Source organism: Sceloporus undulatus, chromosome 5 (genome assembly GCF_019175285.1).
Source record: "Sceloporus undulatus isolate JIND9_A2432 ecotype Alabama chromosome 5, SceUnd_v1.1, whole genome shotgun sequence".
NCBI classification, from domain to species: Eukaryota; Metazoa; Chordata; class Lepidosauria; order Squamata; family Phrynosomatidae; genus Sceloporus; species Sceloporus undulatus.
Genome location: NC_056526.1, coordinates 90,787,258 through 90,805,718, shown reverse-complemented (window position 1 = coordinate 90,805,718; position 18,461 = coordinate 90,787,258). Strand labels below are relative to the sequence as shown.

At 38.4% G+C, this 18,461-nt stretch overlaps 1 protein-coding gene across 5 annotated transcripts in view; it reads left to right on the top strand.

The window, feature by feature from the left end:
* Positions 1-1,203: 1,203 nt before the first annotated feature.
* The window catches only part of ANAPC4 (anaphase promoting complex subunit 4), a 29,671-nt gene continuing 12,413 nt past the window's right edge, over positions 1,204-18,461 (top strand). Inside the window, exons 1-19 of one of the 5 annotated variants that reach the window (XM_042469290.1) lie at positions 1,204-1,278; positions 2,876-2,921; positions 3,772-3,900; positions 4,757-4,862; positions 5,439-5,571; positions 6,039-6,113; positions 6,942-6,968; positions 7,065-7,109; positions 8,933-9,017; positions 10,236-10,346; positions 11,711-11,794; positions 12,208-12,294; positions 13,354-13,418; positions 13,521-13,563; positions 13,650-13,726; positions 14,823-14,923; positions 15,005-15,056; positions 15,648-15,703; positions 16,598-16,644. In XM_042469290.1, coding sequence (XP_042325224.1) covers positions 3,793-3,900; positions 4,757-4,862; positions 5,439-5,571; positions 6,039-6,113; positions 6,942-6,968; positions 7,065-7,109; positions 8,933-9,017; positions 10,236-10,346; positions 11,711-11,794; positions 12,208-12,294; positions 13,354-13,418; positions 13,521-13,563; positions 13,650-13,726; positions 14,823-14,923; positions 15,005-15,056; positions 15,648-15,703; positions 16,598-16,644 — 1,302 coding nt within the window. In that variant the 5' untranslated portion in view covers positions 1,204-1,278; positions 2,876-2,921; positions 3,772-3,792. Of the gene's footprint in view, positions 1,279-1,745; positions 2,006-2,875; positions 2,922-3,771; positions 3,901-4,756; positions 4,863-5,438; positions 5,572-6,038; positions 6,114-6,941; positions 6,969-7,064; positions 7,110-8,932; positions 9,018-10,235; positions 10,347-11,710; positions 11,795-12,207; positions 12,295-13,353; positions 13,419-13,520; positions 13,564-13,649; positions 13,727-14,822; positions 14,924-15,004; positions 15,057-15,647; positions 15,704-16,597; positions 16,645-18,461 lie in introns of those variants that run through there. The other 4 variants (XM_042469291.1, XR_006104146.1, XM_042469293.1 and 1 more) reach the window with 4 other exon arrangements.

Sequence of the window (18,461 nt, the reverse complement as noted above, 5' to 3'; positions counted from 1 at the left end):
GCCTTACAGTTGAATTCACTGAGTTTTCTTCACTGTCGCTCTAGTCTCCGTTGCCTGTTTCATTGCTGCCAGCGCCTTAGAAAACAAGGGGCCTGGTTTAGCACAACTGTGTGAGAAGGGATGCTTAAAAGTGATCATGTTCACTACCCTGTCATTTCCCCATTCCAGAGATCAACCAGGACTTTGACAAGCTCTCCTGCCAAGGCAGCTGGAAACTTCCCAAAGACCATCAGGAGTCCATCTGGATCCATAAGCCTCCTGGGGTGGACCATCTTAATGGGTCCTTGCAAAGGTGCTGAGTCCCAGCAAATCTAAACCTGCCCATGACAATGGAAAGGAAATCACATTCCCAGATCACCACCATCCATCCCTGTATAGATAACAAGATCTAGACTTCAGCAGTTATCAAACTTCACTCCTCCAGCTGCTGTGGACTTCAGCTCTCAGAATCCCCGACCAGCTTGGAATCACTGTGTGTCCAGCAACATGAGTGGGACCATGTCTTGAGATAGACCCATGGCTGTCCTATCAGATACGAAGTTCTGAGCTCCTACTGGCACCAATTTAACTTCCATGACTCAATGCTATGGAATTCTGGGATTTGTAGTTTTGTGATGTACCAGCACTGTTTGACGGAAGGCTAAAGACCTTGTAAAACTATATATATATAAAAAAAATCCCAGGATCTCCTAGGATGGGGCTACAGCATCTAAAGTGGTGTTGAGCTGCATTACATATTATTATTATTATTATTAAACTTTATTTGCACAGTGCTATACAGATTAATCAGATTAATTAAAATAAATAAAAATCAATGTTTTTCTACAGCGCCTTAGATGTCGAAACATTTGGACAGCATCTGTACTGCAGAAACAATGCAGTTTGACACCACTTTAACTGCCATGGCACAATGCTAGGGACTCCTGGGATCTGTAGTTTGCTGAGGGCCACCAGAGTGTTTTGACAGGGAAGGTTGAATGGCTCACCAAACTACAGATCCCAAAATTCCACAGCATGGAGCCGTGGGTGCTTAAAGCAGTGTCAAACTGGGTTATGTCTGCAGTGCAGATGCAGCCAGAGAGAGAGAGATTTGGGCCTGTTGGGTGGCAAACTTTGAATGCACACTGTTGGCCTTTAGGCCACTAGATGGTGCAACACAAATATGTCTCACAGGAAGCACTGGATACTAATGCTCTTTCCAAAAGCCAGAGAAGGAAGTGGAGCTGGGTTTCCTTGCTTTGCAGAGAAAGAGGAGGAAGGAGGTGCTGGAAGGAGCAGGTCTGGATCTGGGCTTGTTTCCATCAGAGGAGGAGAAGGAGTGGGTGCACTGAAAGGAAGGATAACCAGGGGGAAATAGTGGGAAGTGTGTGGGTTTTATGCTTTTAAAGCTGCTTCTCAGTAATAGGATTTCACCAAGGGATGCTGCCCTAGCATGGGAAATGAGGCAAAACTGCTCCTGTTGCATGGGCACCATATCATAGCTGAAGGCAGAAAAGCCACAGAGAGACACACACCCCACATATAGAATTGGGGTATCTGAAAGAAAGGCCTAGCCAGGTAGTCTGGAAAATCAGCCTGCAAAGGGATCTTGTAGCCCCTTTGAGACTCACTGGAAGAAAGAAGCTGGGAGCATGAGCTTTCCTAGACCCATGCTCCCAGCTTCTTTCTTCCAGTGAGTCTCAGAGGAAATACAAGATCCCTTTGCGCATTGAAAGAAATAGAGGACACAATGGACCTTTTAAAAGAAATAGGTATGTGTATTGTGTGCATTTAAGTCATTTCTGACTTATGGCAACCCTAAGGCGAACCTACCGTGGAGTGTTCTTTGCAAGTTTATTCATGGCCATCCTTTGAGGCTGAGAGCATGTGACTTGCCCAAGGTCACCCAGTGGGTTTTTGTGCCCAAGCAGGGAATCCAACCCAGGTCTCCAGAGTCGTAGTTTGACACACAAACCGCTGCGCCAAACTGATTTTATTTGATTCACGACAAGCAACGCTTCGCCAGGTACTGCTGGCCTCGTGTTGAAGTTTAGTTCTATATCCTGAAACCTTCAAGAGTTCAAGCTGAAAGGTTTTGTTTCTGTTAGAGTGTTAGAAATGGAGAGTCATTTTGAAAATATTACACATATGATGGAGGCAAGGATGCTCTGAATAAGCAGATGACTAGCTCCTAGCCTGATGTGACATTTTTGCAAAAGTGCCATTGTTGTAATGCTTCCAGTGCCGCCTAAGTGTTTGACAGAATCGTGGCTCATGTTACTCACAAATGTTTAGTTTCTCCCACAAAATGACTAGGCATCCTATCCATAGTGAGCAACGCAGTCTTGTAACTGAATATATGCACACCTAGCATGCACTATTCATGCTATTGATGGAAGAGGCAGGAAATTGCCCTGCCAAATCTGTCTGATATTAAGCACATTTATTTTTCTGGCAAAATTTGTTCAGAGGGGTTTTGCATTGCCTTCCCTTGAGGCTGAAAGAGTATGATTTGGCGAAGGTCACCAAGTGGGTTTCTATGGTTGAATGGATGATATTAAATAAATCTTGTCAGTAGCATTCTGGCTGCAGTATATACAATTCCCAAGTTTCTGACTGCATGGGAGGCTGCTAAACATATTCAGCCTATGTGCTTAGAGACTCTTTTTAGATCTTTACTCTCAATACATAATGCTCAAATGATAAGACTTAGATGTATGGCCCTTCCAGCTACACAATTTTAGCACACATATGTTCAGGTGAATGCCTGAGCATGGTTTCTATGTGATGAGACTTGAAAGGAGGATTCAAAGCAGATTGCAATGCACTGTATTCTTCCCTGAGGTCAAGGGGAAAGATAATAGAAATAATTCCTGCTGTTATTTTTGTTTTCCAGTTTTAGATGTAAGGCTGCTCACATGAATTGACCTTCGGTGCAAACAGTAAGTCCTCCATTGGTGCTTAGAACAAAGCATGACATGACACATGGTTCCATGTCTTGTCTCTTCTCCCCTAGAGACTGGACTACTTGTTTTGAATGGAGTGGGAAGGGGTTCTTCAGCTTCTTTGTTTATCCACTCAGAATGCTATTCCTTCACTATCTGTTTTTCCATCTCTTCCCCATGGGGAGAAAAGTAGCCAAGAACAATTCTGACTTGAAGGCTGAAGGGAGAGGTTTAAGCAATGTCTTGTCATCTGCTGTTCTGTTAAGACAGGCAGCAGACAAGGATATGGAACCTGCACCAAGTGCTGTAGGATATATTGCAGAATAGGACCATGACAAACTGCTACTGAGTATTCCTTGCCTAAGAAAACCATGTGTTATTCATAGGATTGCTGTAAATTGACATGTGTCTTCAAGGAACACACACACACACACACTGGCTGATTTGTAGCCTAATCTACAAATGATCCATTGAATCAGCTGCCAAGTGGTAAGTAAACTTGTAGGTAAATACAATTGATTCAATTTGGGCTGACAGTAAGATTTAGGCCAGTCGTCCAAAATATTGGAGATATATGAAATTTGAGGAGCCAAGGGCAAGGACCTTTGGTGGCTAGCAGATAACAGAAGGGAACTTCAGATGCATATTCAGATTGCTTAATGTGCCATCAAACTCTCATTATGTAAAGTCTAGTTAAGAGGAAAGTTGAATATTATATTCATCTTCATGGTTCTCAATAAAAAGCTAGCTTTTAATGTACAGCTATTTTGGCATGGTTGTAAATGTGATGTGTTTGAGAAGAGAATTTGAAGATAACCCCATCCTGCTCTGTATCTTTTGGTTTTAGGGAGTAGCTACATCTGCAGCCATGCCTGCTTTCCGGCAGGTTGGGGAGAAGCAACTACCCCAAGAGGTCATTTTTATGGCCTGGTCTCCCAAGAGGGATCTGATTGCCCTTGCAAACAAAGTTGGAGAGGTAAGGAAAGGGAATAATGCTGAAGAGAGGAGTTAGAAAAGACGGGATGCTGAAAAGCTTTGGGCCTGCTTTCTGTGATTTTGTTGCATGTGAAATTACTTGATTTCTCTAAACTTCCTCAGCAGATATAACATGACATACTGATGTTATAGAGAGTAACTGTATTTGATGTGTAATAATAATTGTTGTTAAAATATAAGGGTAGAAGAAAAATTGTAGAAATGGGGTCACTGTGTGATCAGCTGTTTGAGTGGAGACCCTCACTGCCATCATTTGTATGCTATTGTGGCAGAAGATATCTGCATAGGGTAGAAGAAGCAAACCCTATCTAATAAATTAAACTGGACTCAAAGGCCAGAAGAGAATGATTGAAATGAGGATGATTTTGGTTGACGCTACTGTGACAAGCCTACAGTGTGGTGTAAAAGTACACAGTGCAGCAACCTTGCTGAAATTTAAGCTGAACTGGGGTTCTCTCTGTGCCAGGTGGAGGGACTGTGGGGCAGTCCTGTGATCTCTTTAGGGTCAGATGGGCATGAATGCAATAAATTAATTACTTCTTATTTATTTGAGGTGAATTTCACTATAATTCAGCATGTTGCCATGATTTTCTAGGACAAAATCTTGCTTACGTTATTACATTTTTATTGCCTTATGCCTAAGAAATTTAATTATGTTTCTTATCTTGCCATAACCCTCTTTACATGTATTTTTGGGACAAATGATGGTTGCAAAATGATGGCTGCATTAGAATCATATTGCATCCATCCCACCCCATTATGTGTTCTACAAAATTGCTTTCAGCTGGAGATAGGAGGATTTAATCTTTCTACCCCTTTCACCAACATCTTCCTAGGTTTTACTTCACCGGCTAGCAAACTTTCAGCGAGTCTGGAGTCTGCCACCAAGTGACAGTACAGGGAAAGAAGTGACAGCCCTTGCGTGGAGACCAGATGGCAAAAGTAAAGTGTAAAAAAGATGATTTATCTTATGCCTTATATTTAAAGTGATTACTAATCTTAAAGAACATATCAGCCTTTCACTCTGAAAGACTCATCCTGCTTGCCAAGCTTTTAAAAAAACACTATTTAGTTTGGTACTAAAGTTATGGCTAATGCAATGATTCTCGAACTTTTTACCCCTTCGTGCTTACATGAGAATATTGTGCCTCCCCACTTGACATAATTTATGAATAAAAATGTTTTGTTTGCTTAGTGTGCTTATTTTCATTTGTATATTCATGTATATTCATATTTTAACATTTTATAAGAAAATAACATTGTTCAAATTAAACAGTTCTTTTTAAGTAAATTTAATATTTAACTCAACAGATGTGTAAATTTTAGAACCATTGGACTAATTGATTTGGCTAGGAGTCCAGACTACATTTATATATATATATATTATAGAACATATTTTACATAGGAAATGAATATTCCAATTATTTGTAAAGTCTGTTGTTTTCTTTAGTTGAAGTATGTTGAAGTGGCTGTCTTGTTTGCATTGTATATTGTGATGTTTTTTGTTTCCTTCTGTAGTTTTGGCTTTCGGACTGGCTGATACTAAGAGAGTCATCCTGTGTGATGTGGAGAAACCAGAGAGCTTGCATTCTTTCTCAGTGGCTTCTCCTATTACTTATATGCACTGGATGGAAGTTACAGAAGAAAGCAGGTAGGTATGAGACAAAAGCTTATTGATGAGCACTCATCTAGTAACCTGTGTGATAGAAATTCCTTCCAGATGACCCAAGCAGCAGGGCCAACCATGCCATTAGGCAGAGTGGGGTGCTTCACTAACACAGCATATTTTTATTTATGTGAAAGAGCTGCATGTTTTTAGTTATTTCACTTATTATTTCTGTATGACTCCTGGATCAAAGGGTGGGAGAGATACTTGTGGGATTTTCTGCTTCATATACCATGAGGCACCATGCTATAGTTTTAGGTACTGTGTACATTGATTTGGAGGTAAACGTTTGCCTTTTTTTTTTTTGCTCTGTGTTGGACAACAAAATCGTTGGATTCATCCTGCCAAGCTAGAATGTATATACTCCCGTATTTCAACCATTCCTTTCACACATGACATTTTATTTTTAGAATCAATGGCAGTAAAATTAATAGTCTCTGATTTCATTTCAGTGTCCTAACTTCATTTTATAATGCTGAAGATGAATCCAACCTTCTTCTTCCTAAACTGCCTGCCTTGCCAAAGAAGTGAGTGTCATGTTATCCAGGCTTATTACCTAGGATTCAGCAGAGCTCTTAGTAATGACCTTGAGGTACCAAAACAAGTATGGCAAGCCTATTTGTTCTTGCAAGCACTGAGAAGTTAAATCAAGGTAGTTTCTGGGGTAGTTTCTGTTTATATTTGGAACTTGAGATGTGCTTTCAATGCCTGATGTCCCCTACTTATTTCTAGATTATTTTCACAGTGCATTCTCTCATCCTGTCTATTCACAGGTCAGTTCTAATGAGCTAGATCAGGTCACTGTGCACCGGATTGCAAGTCACACACCAGGGCATAAGCCCCATTAAAGTGACTGGGGTTTATTTCTGAGACCATTTGCTTAAGCTTTACTATTTCAACTACTTTTGTTAGGCACCTCAGGCTGACAGGAGTGTAGGAACATAAGAAACTGCATTATATTGAAGCAATATCTATTGGTCCATTCAGCTTAGCATTTTCTGTGCTGGTTGGATTCCAGTACCTATAAACTGTGCCTGGAGATTGCAGCAGCTTTTTGTATGCTAAGCTTGTGTCCTATCACTGAGATAAAGCCCTTATGTAGTTGTAAACGCTTCATTCTATTCTGCCTGTGATCTGGGGCTTGATTTCCATGAGGTAGTGTGTGGTAGGGGAAATATTTCATTACTGGAGCATTTTCATAGCTTGATTTCCATATCCTTTTGATGATACTGCCTGTATGCTTTGTGCCAAATATTTAAAATGATTTTTGGTTATTATTTACATAAATGTACAATGTGCTTTTACCAAGAAGATATCACTGAATGTGCTTGACCTTTCTTCTTTTTAAATTATAGCTATAGTACCACTGCAAAAATTTTCAGGTACAACTCTTTTTCTGATTCTTTCCTTTTATTTATTTATTATGAATTTTTGAGAGTAAGTATCTTGCAACTGATATGTTAACATTATTTTTTTAGTGAAGAAAAATCAGATGAGATTATGAAACTCATGGGTGATGTCAGGTAAATGGTTTTTAATGATACCATTGGCTTATTTGTAGATACAGGAAGTGGGAAGAGAAAATAGTTTGGATTTATGGTGCATATAAAGCAGTTCAGCAAACTATACTTGGTAGATTGATCAGGTAAAACATTATTTGATCAAATCAGCAGAAAGCAATTTTGAATTGATGAAAATTTTTAAAAAGTACTTGTTCTGATTCTGATGTGTTAGTTGCTGTAAGAAGAAACAAAAATAATGGCCTTAAAGCTGACTCTCAAGCTATCATTTTCTTGTTTGACTCCCTTCTCATGGGACTTGGCAGTTACCATCCAATATATAACATGCATGGAATGTGTTAAGGGCCACTACATGGTGGCTTTAAAAGGGGGCTAGATAATGTGAAGGAGAGGTCCACCAAGAGCCCTTGGTCATGATAGCTAAATGCTCCAAACTCTCCAGACTCAGAGGCAGTATAAATTGGAATACCAGTTGCTAGTGAGGAAACCAGAAGGGGTAGGGCTGTTGTTTGTAGCATTCATTCATTGCAATTCAAATATTCTTTCACTTTCTTCAAAGGGGCACCAAACTGGTGTTGGCTTAATATGATGTGTACATGCTCCTCTAAATTTAATCAGTTGGATAAAAACAAGTGACTAACCTTGTAGCGATTAGTTTCTTGACAGTTTAACAAGAGAGCTGGAAAGGATCAATTGTCTTTGTAGTTGTTAGAGAAGTGGACATCAGCAGCATTTTGTTTAATACAGCTTTTAATTGTGGTCTGCTCAGATTATGCACTGTTATGCAGAATGAAATGAATCGTTGGAAAAGACATTATGTTAGGAAAAGTGGAGGGAAGTAGACAGAGAGGAAGGCCACATGCTAGATGGATGGACTTATTTATAGAGACCACGAATATGAGTTTGCAAGAATTGGGCAGAGCAGTAGATGATGGGGGGCCTGGAGATGTCCCAGCCATAGGGTCACCATGGGTTGAGATCGATGGGAAGGCAGTAAACAACAACAACAGTGCAAAATGAAATTGACCTTTGCATCAAACCCAATAGTGTTACGAGAGGCGTAACATTAGATTTGGACAGGACATAATAAAAACTGCTGTGCTTTTCCAGTGTGATGTCCTGTTCCTGGTTAGTATCTCTTTCGCTGGGTGTGTGTGTGTCCAGTCATTAAAGTCAGATAGCAGGTTTAGTACCCACCTTTGTGGTCTCTCTGAGTAACTGGAAGATCCAGCTCTTACTGACGAATGTTTCTGTTACTAAGCACAACAAATTCAGTCTCTGAGCTCATGTCACACAACTTCTCACATGAGCTAGGGCAGCTTTTTAAAGGCCCCAAGGTAATTGAGATGAAAGAGAAGACAAATTACCATAATCCCCCCCAACCCCCCTCCCCAAATATCTCAGGAGAGGGAGGTTGGTGCTTCAGTGGATGTTGTTCCACTGTCTGACATCCAAAGAGAGTGAAAGTAGAACCTTTTCTGGTTTGACACATTCTATGGAGTCCTTCCCTTAGGGAGTCTTGCCTAGCATCAGGATTTTTTTCTATTTGGTATCAATTTTTTTTCTATTTTGTGCCTAATTTTCCCCAAGAATCTAAAGTATTTAAAGTGTTACAAAATGTTATTACTTACTGTTGGTGGTTTTATTTTCCAGTTGATTTATATTTTATTTCATAATGTATTTTGAACTCGTAAAATGACCTAAGCCAGGTTTAGGGTTGAGTCATATATAAAAAAATTAAGGAAAGATGCAGGAGAAATGAATAGCGTAGCTCTGTTTCTTAAGTACAGTGAATTCATATTTCTTTTTTCTCTTTTTAAAAATAGGCTGAATGCTCTGGTGCTTGGAGGCAACAATGGATTTATTGAGATCTACGCTTACGGAATGTATAAGATCGCCACAATAACAGGGGTATATAGATCTTTTAATACTTACGATATGTTCAGCATGGGTAGGAATGACCTCCCCAAAGTGGTTCATAATTTACCTGCTGTGGTAGATTATGCCGTAGTCCAGGGTTCTTCTGGTTTGAAGGTATATGAGAAGTAGTTGGTGGAGCAAAATGGTTGCATTTTGTAGCATTTTTAATGTATTATGGGGTGAAACATTGCCCAGAAAAATAAATGGGCGTTTGGTGCAGCCCATAGGGGGATGGAGCAAAAATTGACCCTCTCCCGCTTCGCAGTTGCCCACCTTGTACGAGAGTATAGACACGCAGCAAATTATTTTTCAATCAAGACTGAGAATGTTTTGCAGTTTAGAAAACAAATTTCAATACAGAGCTTTGAAGTGATGAAGAGATTCAGTCATAGCACAAGAAAACTGAGCCGATTTTAAAACATAATTTACTATCATGTTAATACAATTGCCCTTCTTTCCACATCTAATGGCACAGGCTATGTCAGGCTTTCTGTATAGAAAAGTTCTGGTTTTGTCTTGCATTTCAAGTCTTTATACAGGATTTTGTTAACATCAAAGTCTGTTCTGTACAATATTTCTAAAACTAAGTGCCCCTTAATTCTTGACAGTTTTTTTGAATTATTATTGTTAATACAGCTCTTTTTTATCACACAAAGCAAGGTTTGGATATAGAGAATCCAGATGTTTCTTTGAAACCCATTTTGTAGGACCCTCGCATTATGCCCTGTTTGACAAATATCTTCTAAGCTGGCATCATATGGCGATTTGACTCACTAAGGATTTTGCTTGTCTTGCTTCCTTATTCCTTTATGGTGGCTATGCGTTTTGATCCTGTTTATGACTTATATTTATGTCAGCAGATCACCAACTGGAGTATGAAATACAGAAACCCTGATCAAAATAAATTATGTTCTACCACTAAGCTGGGTTTCTTTATGATAAATACAGAAAACAAACAAAACCTTTGTAAGCTCTGTGTTACTATTTTTAACAGGTTTTAGTGTACATGCACAAACATTATTCAGAAAAAAACTCCACTGACAGTGCTAAGGATTGCTTTGCATAGAAATTCATAGAATTGTGTTTTGAATACTGTACAGCCTCACTTTTAAAACAGGGAGGGAGGAAATGGATAGAATAATCACGTGCAACATAGTGTGTACCTAAATACTATACATTGGTTTCTAATATGTACCATGGATTTTGCAGGTGATTGGCTCATGTCTTGCACTGTCCTTGTCCAGTGACTTGAAATCACTATCAGTTATTACAAAAGCAGAGGTTTCTCCACAGAGCGAGCCAGAAATAACCTATTTCCAAGTGAGTAAAACTGCAGGGAAACTCAGCAGCAATTTTTTTGGGGGGGTGAGGGAGATAAGTCTCAGTTGCTTCATTTCTTCAGTGAGTATGTTGCAATCTGTCTGAACAACAAGCTTAAGGTTCACCTCACTGGTTAAGATCACAACATTCTGGCTTTATAATACCTGACCGGTTGCTTCTGGGAAGGTCACCAGAGGGCAAAATAACAATTCTTTCGGTTTCTCCAGAGTTAAGAATAGCTCTCTGTGTGTGTGTGTGTGTTTTAAACAACCTCTAAGTTAGCATTGGTGTTCTGACTATGGATTCTGGGAAGTGTGATCCAAAAAACAAAACATTATGAAATTCTGGTTTTCCCCAAGTGTCTGATAATGAGAAATATAATGATTACATAAATGTTCTGGTTAGCTGCATTCATTAATATAAACGATACAAATGTGTGTGAACTTTCTAAAGAAGCAGCCATCACAACAGCCCTTTTAAAAATTTATTCTGTGGCAAATGAGGCCATATGTTAGTGTGCTTCTGAATTTATTGTCAATTTCTCTTGACATCTCTGAGGTTTAGTATTATGTTAAAGGAACATTTATCACTGATCAGTTCCATACAACTAACATTTTTTGCAAGCAAAGTTGCATTTCCTCATAAAATTTAAAACTTCCAACCTCTTCAACCTCTCCCTAGGAAAAAAAAATGTGCTCCAGCTTTGCATATTACAAGCATTTGCTGACCAGTTGAGAATAATTTGCTTAACTGTTCACTGAAATTATTTCAAATATGTGATTACACTACTGACACAGACTAATAATTCTAAAGAATTAAATGTTAAATGTATGTAATACAATTTTTCTAAGAAAAAGATTTCTCAAAAGCATTTTGCAGAGATGCAGTTTTGGGAAACCCAAGTGAAATATTTATAATTCTAAGGAGCAGGGAAATAAGATTTTAATTGTAATTTAATTGTGCAGTACTAATAGCTGCCACAAATATGATAGAAATGGTGGGCTAGCTCCTCTCCATAAATATTAGAGCATGTTGATCACACCTTTGGAGAACATATTATCCACAAAGCTTCCTCTCTGGGGGTGGTAACCCTAATTAATCAGGATTCCTGTCTTTTGTGGCAATTTAGCCATATGCACACACATATTTGCTGATACTACTTGTACGTCAGTCAGCCATGACAAGTGCCTCAGATAGCATTGAGTGGGGAGTCGGTCTGACATTTTCAGTAGCCCCTTTGCACATTTGATGCACATGGATACTGAACAGAGCCATAGTTGTATTTACTCATCCTTCCTTGTTACTCTAGATATCTGTGCTGAACATGTTATATCCATTGATCACAACTCTGTTCTCTGATACAGTTGGACACAAGTCTGTTATCCACCTATTTACCAGAAGTGACTCGGATGGCTCGAAAATTTACACATATTTCAACTCTTCTGCAGGTATGGTCTTCAAATGATCCCCTTCTTCATATTGACCCAGGAACAGGTTGTGCTCTAGACCAAATCATTTGCAGAAAAAGTGCTCCTTTTTTCTAGAGCCCAGCGCCTTACATTGAAGTAAATTTAATTGAAATTAAGATACTTCCATGTAATGGGGTTCAAGCTGTCAGTATGGTGTGTTTTTTCTGGATGGAATTTGGAATCAGAGACAGATGGTAATCCTGGATTTATGTCATTTGAAATTTCAGTCTATAATCTTTTCATCTTGTTTGATGGTGGTGGTATTGCAACTGTGTGGGAAAACTGTATATAAATACTGATTGATTTAAATTATTAAAATCTTTCTGTAAAAATGGCTTTGGTTACCAGTATGATGAGAAAATAATTTTTTCTTTTTCTCTATTTGTAAGTAGTATATAAAGCTTTCTCTGACATGTATGTGTGAAGCTTGGGAAGAAATATTGATGCAAATGGATTCACGGCTAACCAAATTTGTACAGGTATTGTCAAAACGTTTTCATTTCAAATATAGCTGTTGCAAAAGCCACACATAGTGTTTCTTACCCATATTAGGAATAGGAGCTAGGTTATTAGCACAGTTGTTGGTGCTGTGTTCAAAAATAGCCAATCCCAGTTACATAGGTGACTAGTATACACACAGTGCGTGCAAAAATCAAGTATTTTAATACAAAGTACAAAAAGGAATTGTAATACAAAAAGGAACACCCTAAGTAGAGCTTTCTGTGTGTGCAACATTTTGATTGGAAGAAACATGCTACTGGAGTTGTAGGAAATCTCTGTAAGAGACTTTACAGGTAATGAATATGTATGTGGCCTTTCAGATGCTGTTGGACTACAGCTTGCATTGTTGCACACCATTATCTGTGGTGGCTAGGGTTATTGTCCAACAAAATTTGGAGGACTACACATTCAGTGCCTCTGTTATACAGAATCGTAGGCATGCAGAACTGAGCAGTGTTATGCTAGATGGGCCAGACAAAGTGATAAATTTACACTGGGCTACTGCAGGAATGGATAGACTATTTCCCAGTAGATCTAATTTGTTTTTCATGTGCCTGTCATCAGTAATGGATTGGATGAGGGCAAACAAATTGAAACTTAATCCAGGCAATGGTCACAGGCACATGCACCATTAGTCTTTCCGGCATGCGATGCTGCTTCTTCGTATGTGGCTTTCAGCGTATGGTGAAAGCTGCATATGTTGCACCTGCTTATGGCATGGGCACACTGTACTTCTTTGCTCTTGCTTCTCATTCATGATTTTGTCAAAACACGGAACTGTTTCACTGACTGCGATCCTGAGAACTTCCTATGGTTTCAGGCAACTCCTAGATTTTGTCTTGACTGACCAAAGATAATTGCATCTAGAGTCACATAAGTATCTTTGTTGCACATCGTGAAATCCCATCTCTTACTTCCTGGGGGTATGGGCACCCCAGGATGGGCACCCATGCTCTATAGTGTGATGCAATATCATGGTATAATATATTTAGATAGAAGTCCTAAAGTGTGTTCATACTTCAGTCTTCTGTTTGCAGGAAAAAAATACAACCACTTCTGTACAAGATGAATTCATGCAGTTACTGTTGTGGGGCAAAGCTAGGTAGGTATTAGCTTTTTTTTGTCAGAATTGTGCATTATTCAAGATGAAAAAGTAAAATGTAACTGCTTGTATTTTTATTTATTTATTTATTTTGGTACACAGTCTTGAGCTTCAAGCACTCTTGATGAATCAGCTAACAGTAAAGGTATGCTAATATGTGTGTTGTATGCTGTATTTTTTTAATGCCGTTTGGTTAACTTGCACTGATAAATGCAACGTCTCTTCCAACAGGGCTTAAAAAAACTTGGCCAGTCCATGGAATCCTCATACTCCAGTATTCAGAAGCTTGTCATAAGTCACTTGCAAAGGTAAAAATCTCACCACTCATTTGGAAGTAAATATGTTGGTAAGACATCCCTTCTAGATGTGTTGAGTTACTACTCCTATCTTCCCCAGGCAGCCTAGCCAATGTGTCAGGATAGGGAGGATGATTGTAAAGATGCATTTTTAGTTGATTAACAAGGATATTTCTAATGCTGGTAAACGGTTAATATTGGAATGTTAATAAGACCATAAAACATGAAGGAGAACTATCACAAGTAATCCTTGTTTTTCCTAGTAGGGAAAGTTTAGAGTCCCCACATATACAAGTGCCTCTTAGGTCTGGCTTGACAGAATTGGTGAACTCTGCAGAAATTATGTAAAATTTATAACCAGCAAAAACAGTGCTCCATGAAGCTGTCAAGGCACCCAGCTTCATAATAAAGAAGCATTAAAAGAAGTACAGGTGGCCCTCCACATCTGCAGATTTGACTTTTGCAGATTTGATTATTTGCACTTTTGATTAACATGTTGTCTCTAGGAATCTCTAGGTCCTCCAGTGCAACTCTACTGGAAGTTGACCATAGAGTTGTGCTGGAGAACCTAAAAACTCCTAAAGAAAACACTTCTCTAGGCTTTTGTAGGTCTTCCACCATGATTATAGGATCAACTTCTGGGAGACGATGACCACAGAGTTGCACTGGATGACCTGGAGATTCCTAGAGAGGTTTTCTCTCAGGTAAAATGAATGGGGTTTTTTTATTTGCGTTTTTTTCCACATTCACGGGGTCCTTCACTCTAATCCCCAGCAAATGTGGAAGGGCTATTGTGTCAGGGCTGGGATGATTTTGGAGTTACTCCTTGTCCTATTCTGGAGTAAGATATTTTTTCTGAGTATTACTCGTACTCCTACTCCTGTAAAAACATCTTACTCCTTACTCCTATTCTCCATCCCTGCATTGTACAAAATTAGGCATAACAAGCTGTACATTGTCCCACTTTGTCTGTTCTAGTCGTCTGCTAGGCAAATTCCAGGGGGGAAAGGATTCTCTAAAAACATCTTTTAAAAAAAGAACAATTAATGTCATATTGAGTGTGATGTCAAGTCTTTTATTCAGCAATTTTGTCATCTTGCTTTAATAGTGGCTCTGAAGCCTTACTATACCATTTAAGTGAATTGAAAGGAATGGCATCATGGAAACAAAAGTATGAGTGTCTGGGACTGGATGCATCAGGAATAGAAGGTACATGATTAACTTTCTAGCTGGCCTATATTGATAACAAATTCAGCTGACTTTATGTAACTGTTAACTCTTTCTTTACAGAAGCAATAACTGCAGTGGGTTCCTTCATCCTGAAAGGAAATGAGCTACTTCAGTATGTATTAATCAAGATTATTATGCACAAAGGATTTTTTCTTTAACATTGTTGATTAATTCAGTGGCTGGAATATATGAGGATGTTGTCCAAAATAATTTGCCATTCCAGTGTTTTAGTATCCAGCTGCATGCAGCTGAGTTTTATTTTTGGCAGCTAATCCTCATTTTTTTAGTCACTGAAGAAACAGCTTGCCTTGTTAAGTGGCCACTTAGAAAGTTACTGTAAGGATTAATAATATAATATATGAAATATACTTTAAATACTCTGAAGCATTGTGTCACTATACATGTTGGGGAAGAAGAATGGGTTAAAGTGGATGCTAGTAGTGTGAAACTCCAGTTTAGATGCATCTTTTAAAGTTGCTCTCATCTGCAAACTTTTTGATAAAAACTGGCCCAAGTTAAGCATCCATAGGCTCTGTGGAAGACTTTTGCCATGCCCATATGTGAAATTCAAGTCAGTGTGCCTAGAAATCTTTCCCTTCTTTGAGTTGATGGGGACATTAATGAGAAAGGTAGCCCTTTAGAATGTTGCTGAAGCCATGTTTGAAATAATAATAAAATGCCATTCCTTATGCTTTCTCTACAGAGTTATAGACAGCAGTATGAAAAATTTCAAAGCTTTTTTCCGGTGGCTTTATGTGGGTAAGTAAAGTGGTACTAATTACATATGCCAGTTTCCCAGCTTTTTGTCTCACTCAAGAGGAACTAAAAATAAACATACTGTAATAGTGGAGACCGTGTAGATGATGGAGCAGAGCTTAATCCTCAATAGCTGCTACCACTAGGAGCATCTTTCTAGTTATTCATATTGGTAAATGGTTGCCTTTCACTACACCCTTGAAGACACGGTTCTGATCTGTCATCACTTGCCTTTTCCACTGAGTGGACATGCCCACACCACCATGAATGGAAAAATGTCATTCCTTTCCTTCATGAAGACAGCTTCAACTATCATAGCTTGAAAATACTCTACTCCACCCCCCAAAGCAAACCTTGAGTTTACCATTTTATGTCATAAAATGGTGTCATAAGGGACACCATTTTACTATGCCATTGTATATAATGGGACTTGAGCATCCACAGATTTTGGTATCCACAGGGGATCCTGGAACAAAATCCCAGTGGGTACCAAGAGCCCACTGTATCATTGTTTTGAAGTCTCTACCATTATGTTTACAGACTTGCAGATGGTTTTAATTTCTGACATATTAAAGAATCTTGCCAAATATGGAATTCCACTGACAACAACATATTCTTGTATATTATAAATATTTAGTCCTCACTTTGTGACTTGGGAGAATGAAAGATACAGTTACAAAGGATTGCTTCCAGCATGTAGAGACTGGTTGGTTGCACAGTTATTACTAGCATGCAAGCATTTTGTTTGCATGGTCTCTTATTCTAGCTGTAGCTTTGGAAAAATGATCTTCCTACTTTCTGACTCACAACTTTTTATTTTTATGCGAGGGTGAAATTGTAGGAAGGAAATGTAAAATGATCTCTTCAGATTGTCTTGGTCACATTTTTATTTTCCAGCCATGCTAAGGATGTCAGAGGATCATGTCCCCCCAGAGCTGAACAAGGTAGTACTGATGTGCTCAGTCATGCATGTTCTGTAGCAGATTTGTATAACTTTGATTCACCAAGTCAAACTCAGACCTAACATCTAAGAACTGCATGATTTTCTGGCTGGTTGATATCTTCTTTCCTTCCCCTGCCCTGTTTATGTTGTTGAACTCTTAAGCAGCCAATAAAAGAAGGCAATTTGTTGAGCCATTGGACATATTTGACCAGCTCCTGTGAGGATGGTACACTTAAACAAAGGACAACAATTCACCTTTTTACAGGGTCTTCTTAGTTCAGATTGAGTATTTCTTATCTGAAATGCTTGGAATCTGGAGTGTTTTGGATTTTGGATTTTTTAAAATTTTATTTTAGTTTGATTTTTGGAATATTTCCATATACATAGTCTATAAATACAAAATTTATATATGTTTCCTATACATCCTTATACACATAGCTTGAAGGTAATTTAATACACAATATTTGAGTAATTGTGTGCATGAAACAAAGTATGTGTACATTGAAACATCAGAAAACAAAGCAAACCATCAGCCACCTGTGTGGATACTATTGGATTCTGGAGTATTTTGGTTTTCCAAATACGGAATACTCAGCTTGAAGTGTCTTTGCTTTGTGTAGAATTGTTTCATTTCATGTCTGCCAAGCCAGGTTTCATGTAGGCCCTAAGTACACCTGTTTACTAAGCTGGGCTTCTACTGAGGCCATTGTGTAATTTCAGGTTGAGTCTCCCTCATCTGAAATTGTTGGGACCAGAAGTGCTTTGGATTTTGGAGTTTTTTGGATTTTGGAATATTTGCATATACATAATGAGATATCTTAGAGAACTCAAGTCTAAACATAAAATTTTGCGCATGAAACAAAGTTTATGTTCACCAAACCATTAGAAAGCAAAGGTGTCATTATCTCAACCACCCATGTGGACAATTTTGGATTTTGGAATATTTTGGATTTCTGAATTCCTGATAAGGGAGATTCAACCTGGAGTGTTTTTTGTCTGTAATTGTTAATTCTTCTTGCTGTTGTTTCTCTTGCTCTTTTTTATTTTTGTGTTCTATGTTTTGTTGTACATTGCCTTGGCTTACCCTAAAACATGGGTGGGTAACTGCCGTGGGTCCAGGGACCAATTTTCTGTTCCTGGGGTCCTCCAGGGGCTTCATAGACTGTCCAAAATGTCAATGAGTGTGTGCAGGAAGTCCACTTCTGTTTTTTTAAATATGAAATAATATAGAGCTGCTTGCAACCTGTTTTATAAAGGTAACTTGCCAGTCCTTGAAAATAGGAAAAAACACTCTTTTGGGCTTCTTTAAAGCTACATAGATAACACTTGTTTAATATTGAAGCTGTTAAAAAGGATCTGAACAGTGTTTTTTTATTTTAGATTTTAAAATCTTTATATCAACCAGCAGTATGAAAACAGTAACGTAACCCATTTATTACTGGTTAGGCTTAAATGTGTGTTTCTGTTTTGTCTGATCTGTATTATTGGTTTATATTTTATATTAATTGTCTAAAAACCTCTTTTAAAATATTATGGTGATGAATTTTTATTGGGATGTATCTATGTGTTTAATAGCGACAGTATGTATGTAGATCCATCTGAAGAAGTAGACTTTAGGCTATGGAAGTTCATGCTCCCAACTTCTTTCTTTAGTTAGTGTCAAAGGTGCTATAAGATCTCTCTACAAACTAATTCTATAGACTAACACGACTCTATCTTTGAATTCTTAATAGTGACAGTTGCTGTTTAAAGTATTTAATATTTAGTATACATTTTAAAGTATATGATTATGGATATTTTGGTCTTTTCTTTTCCTCA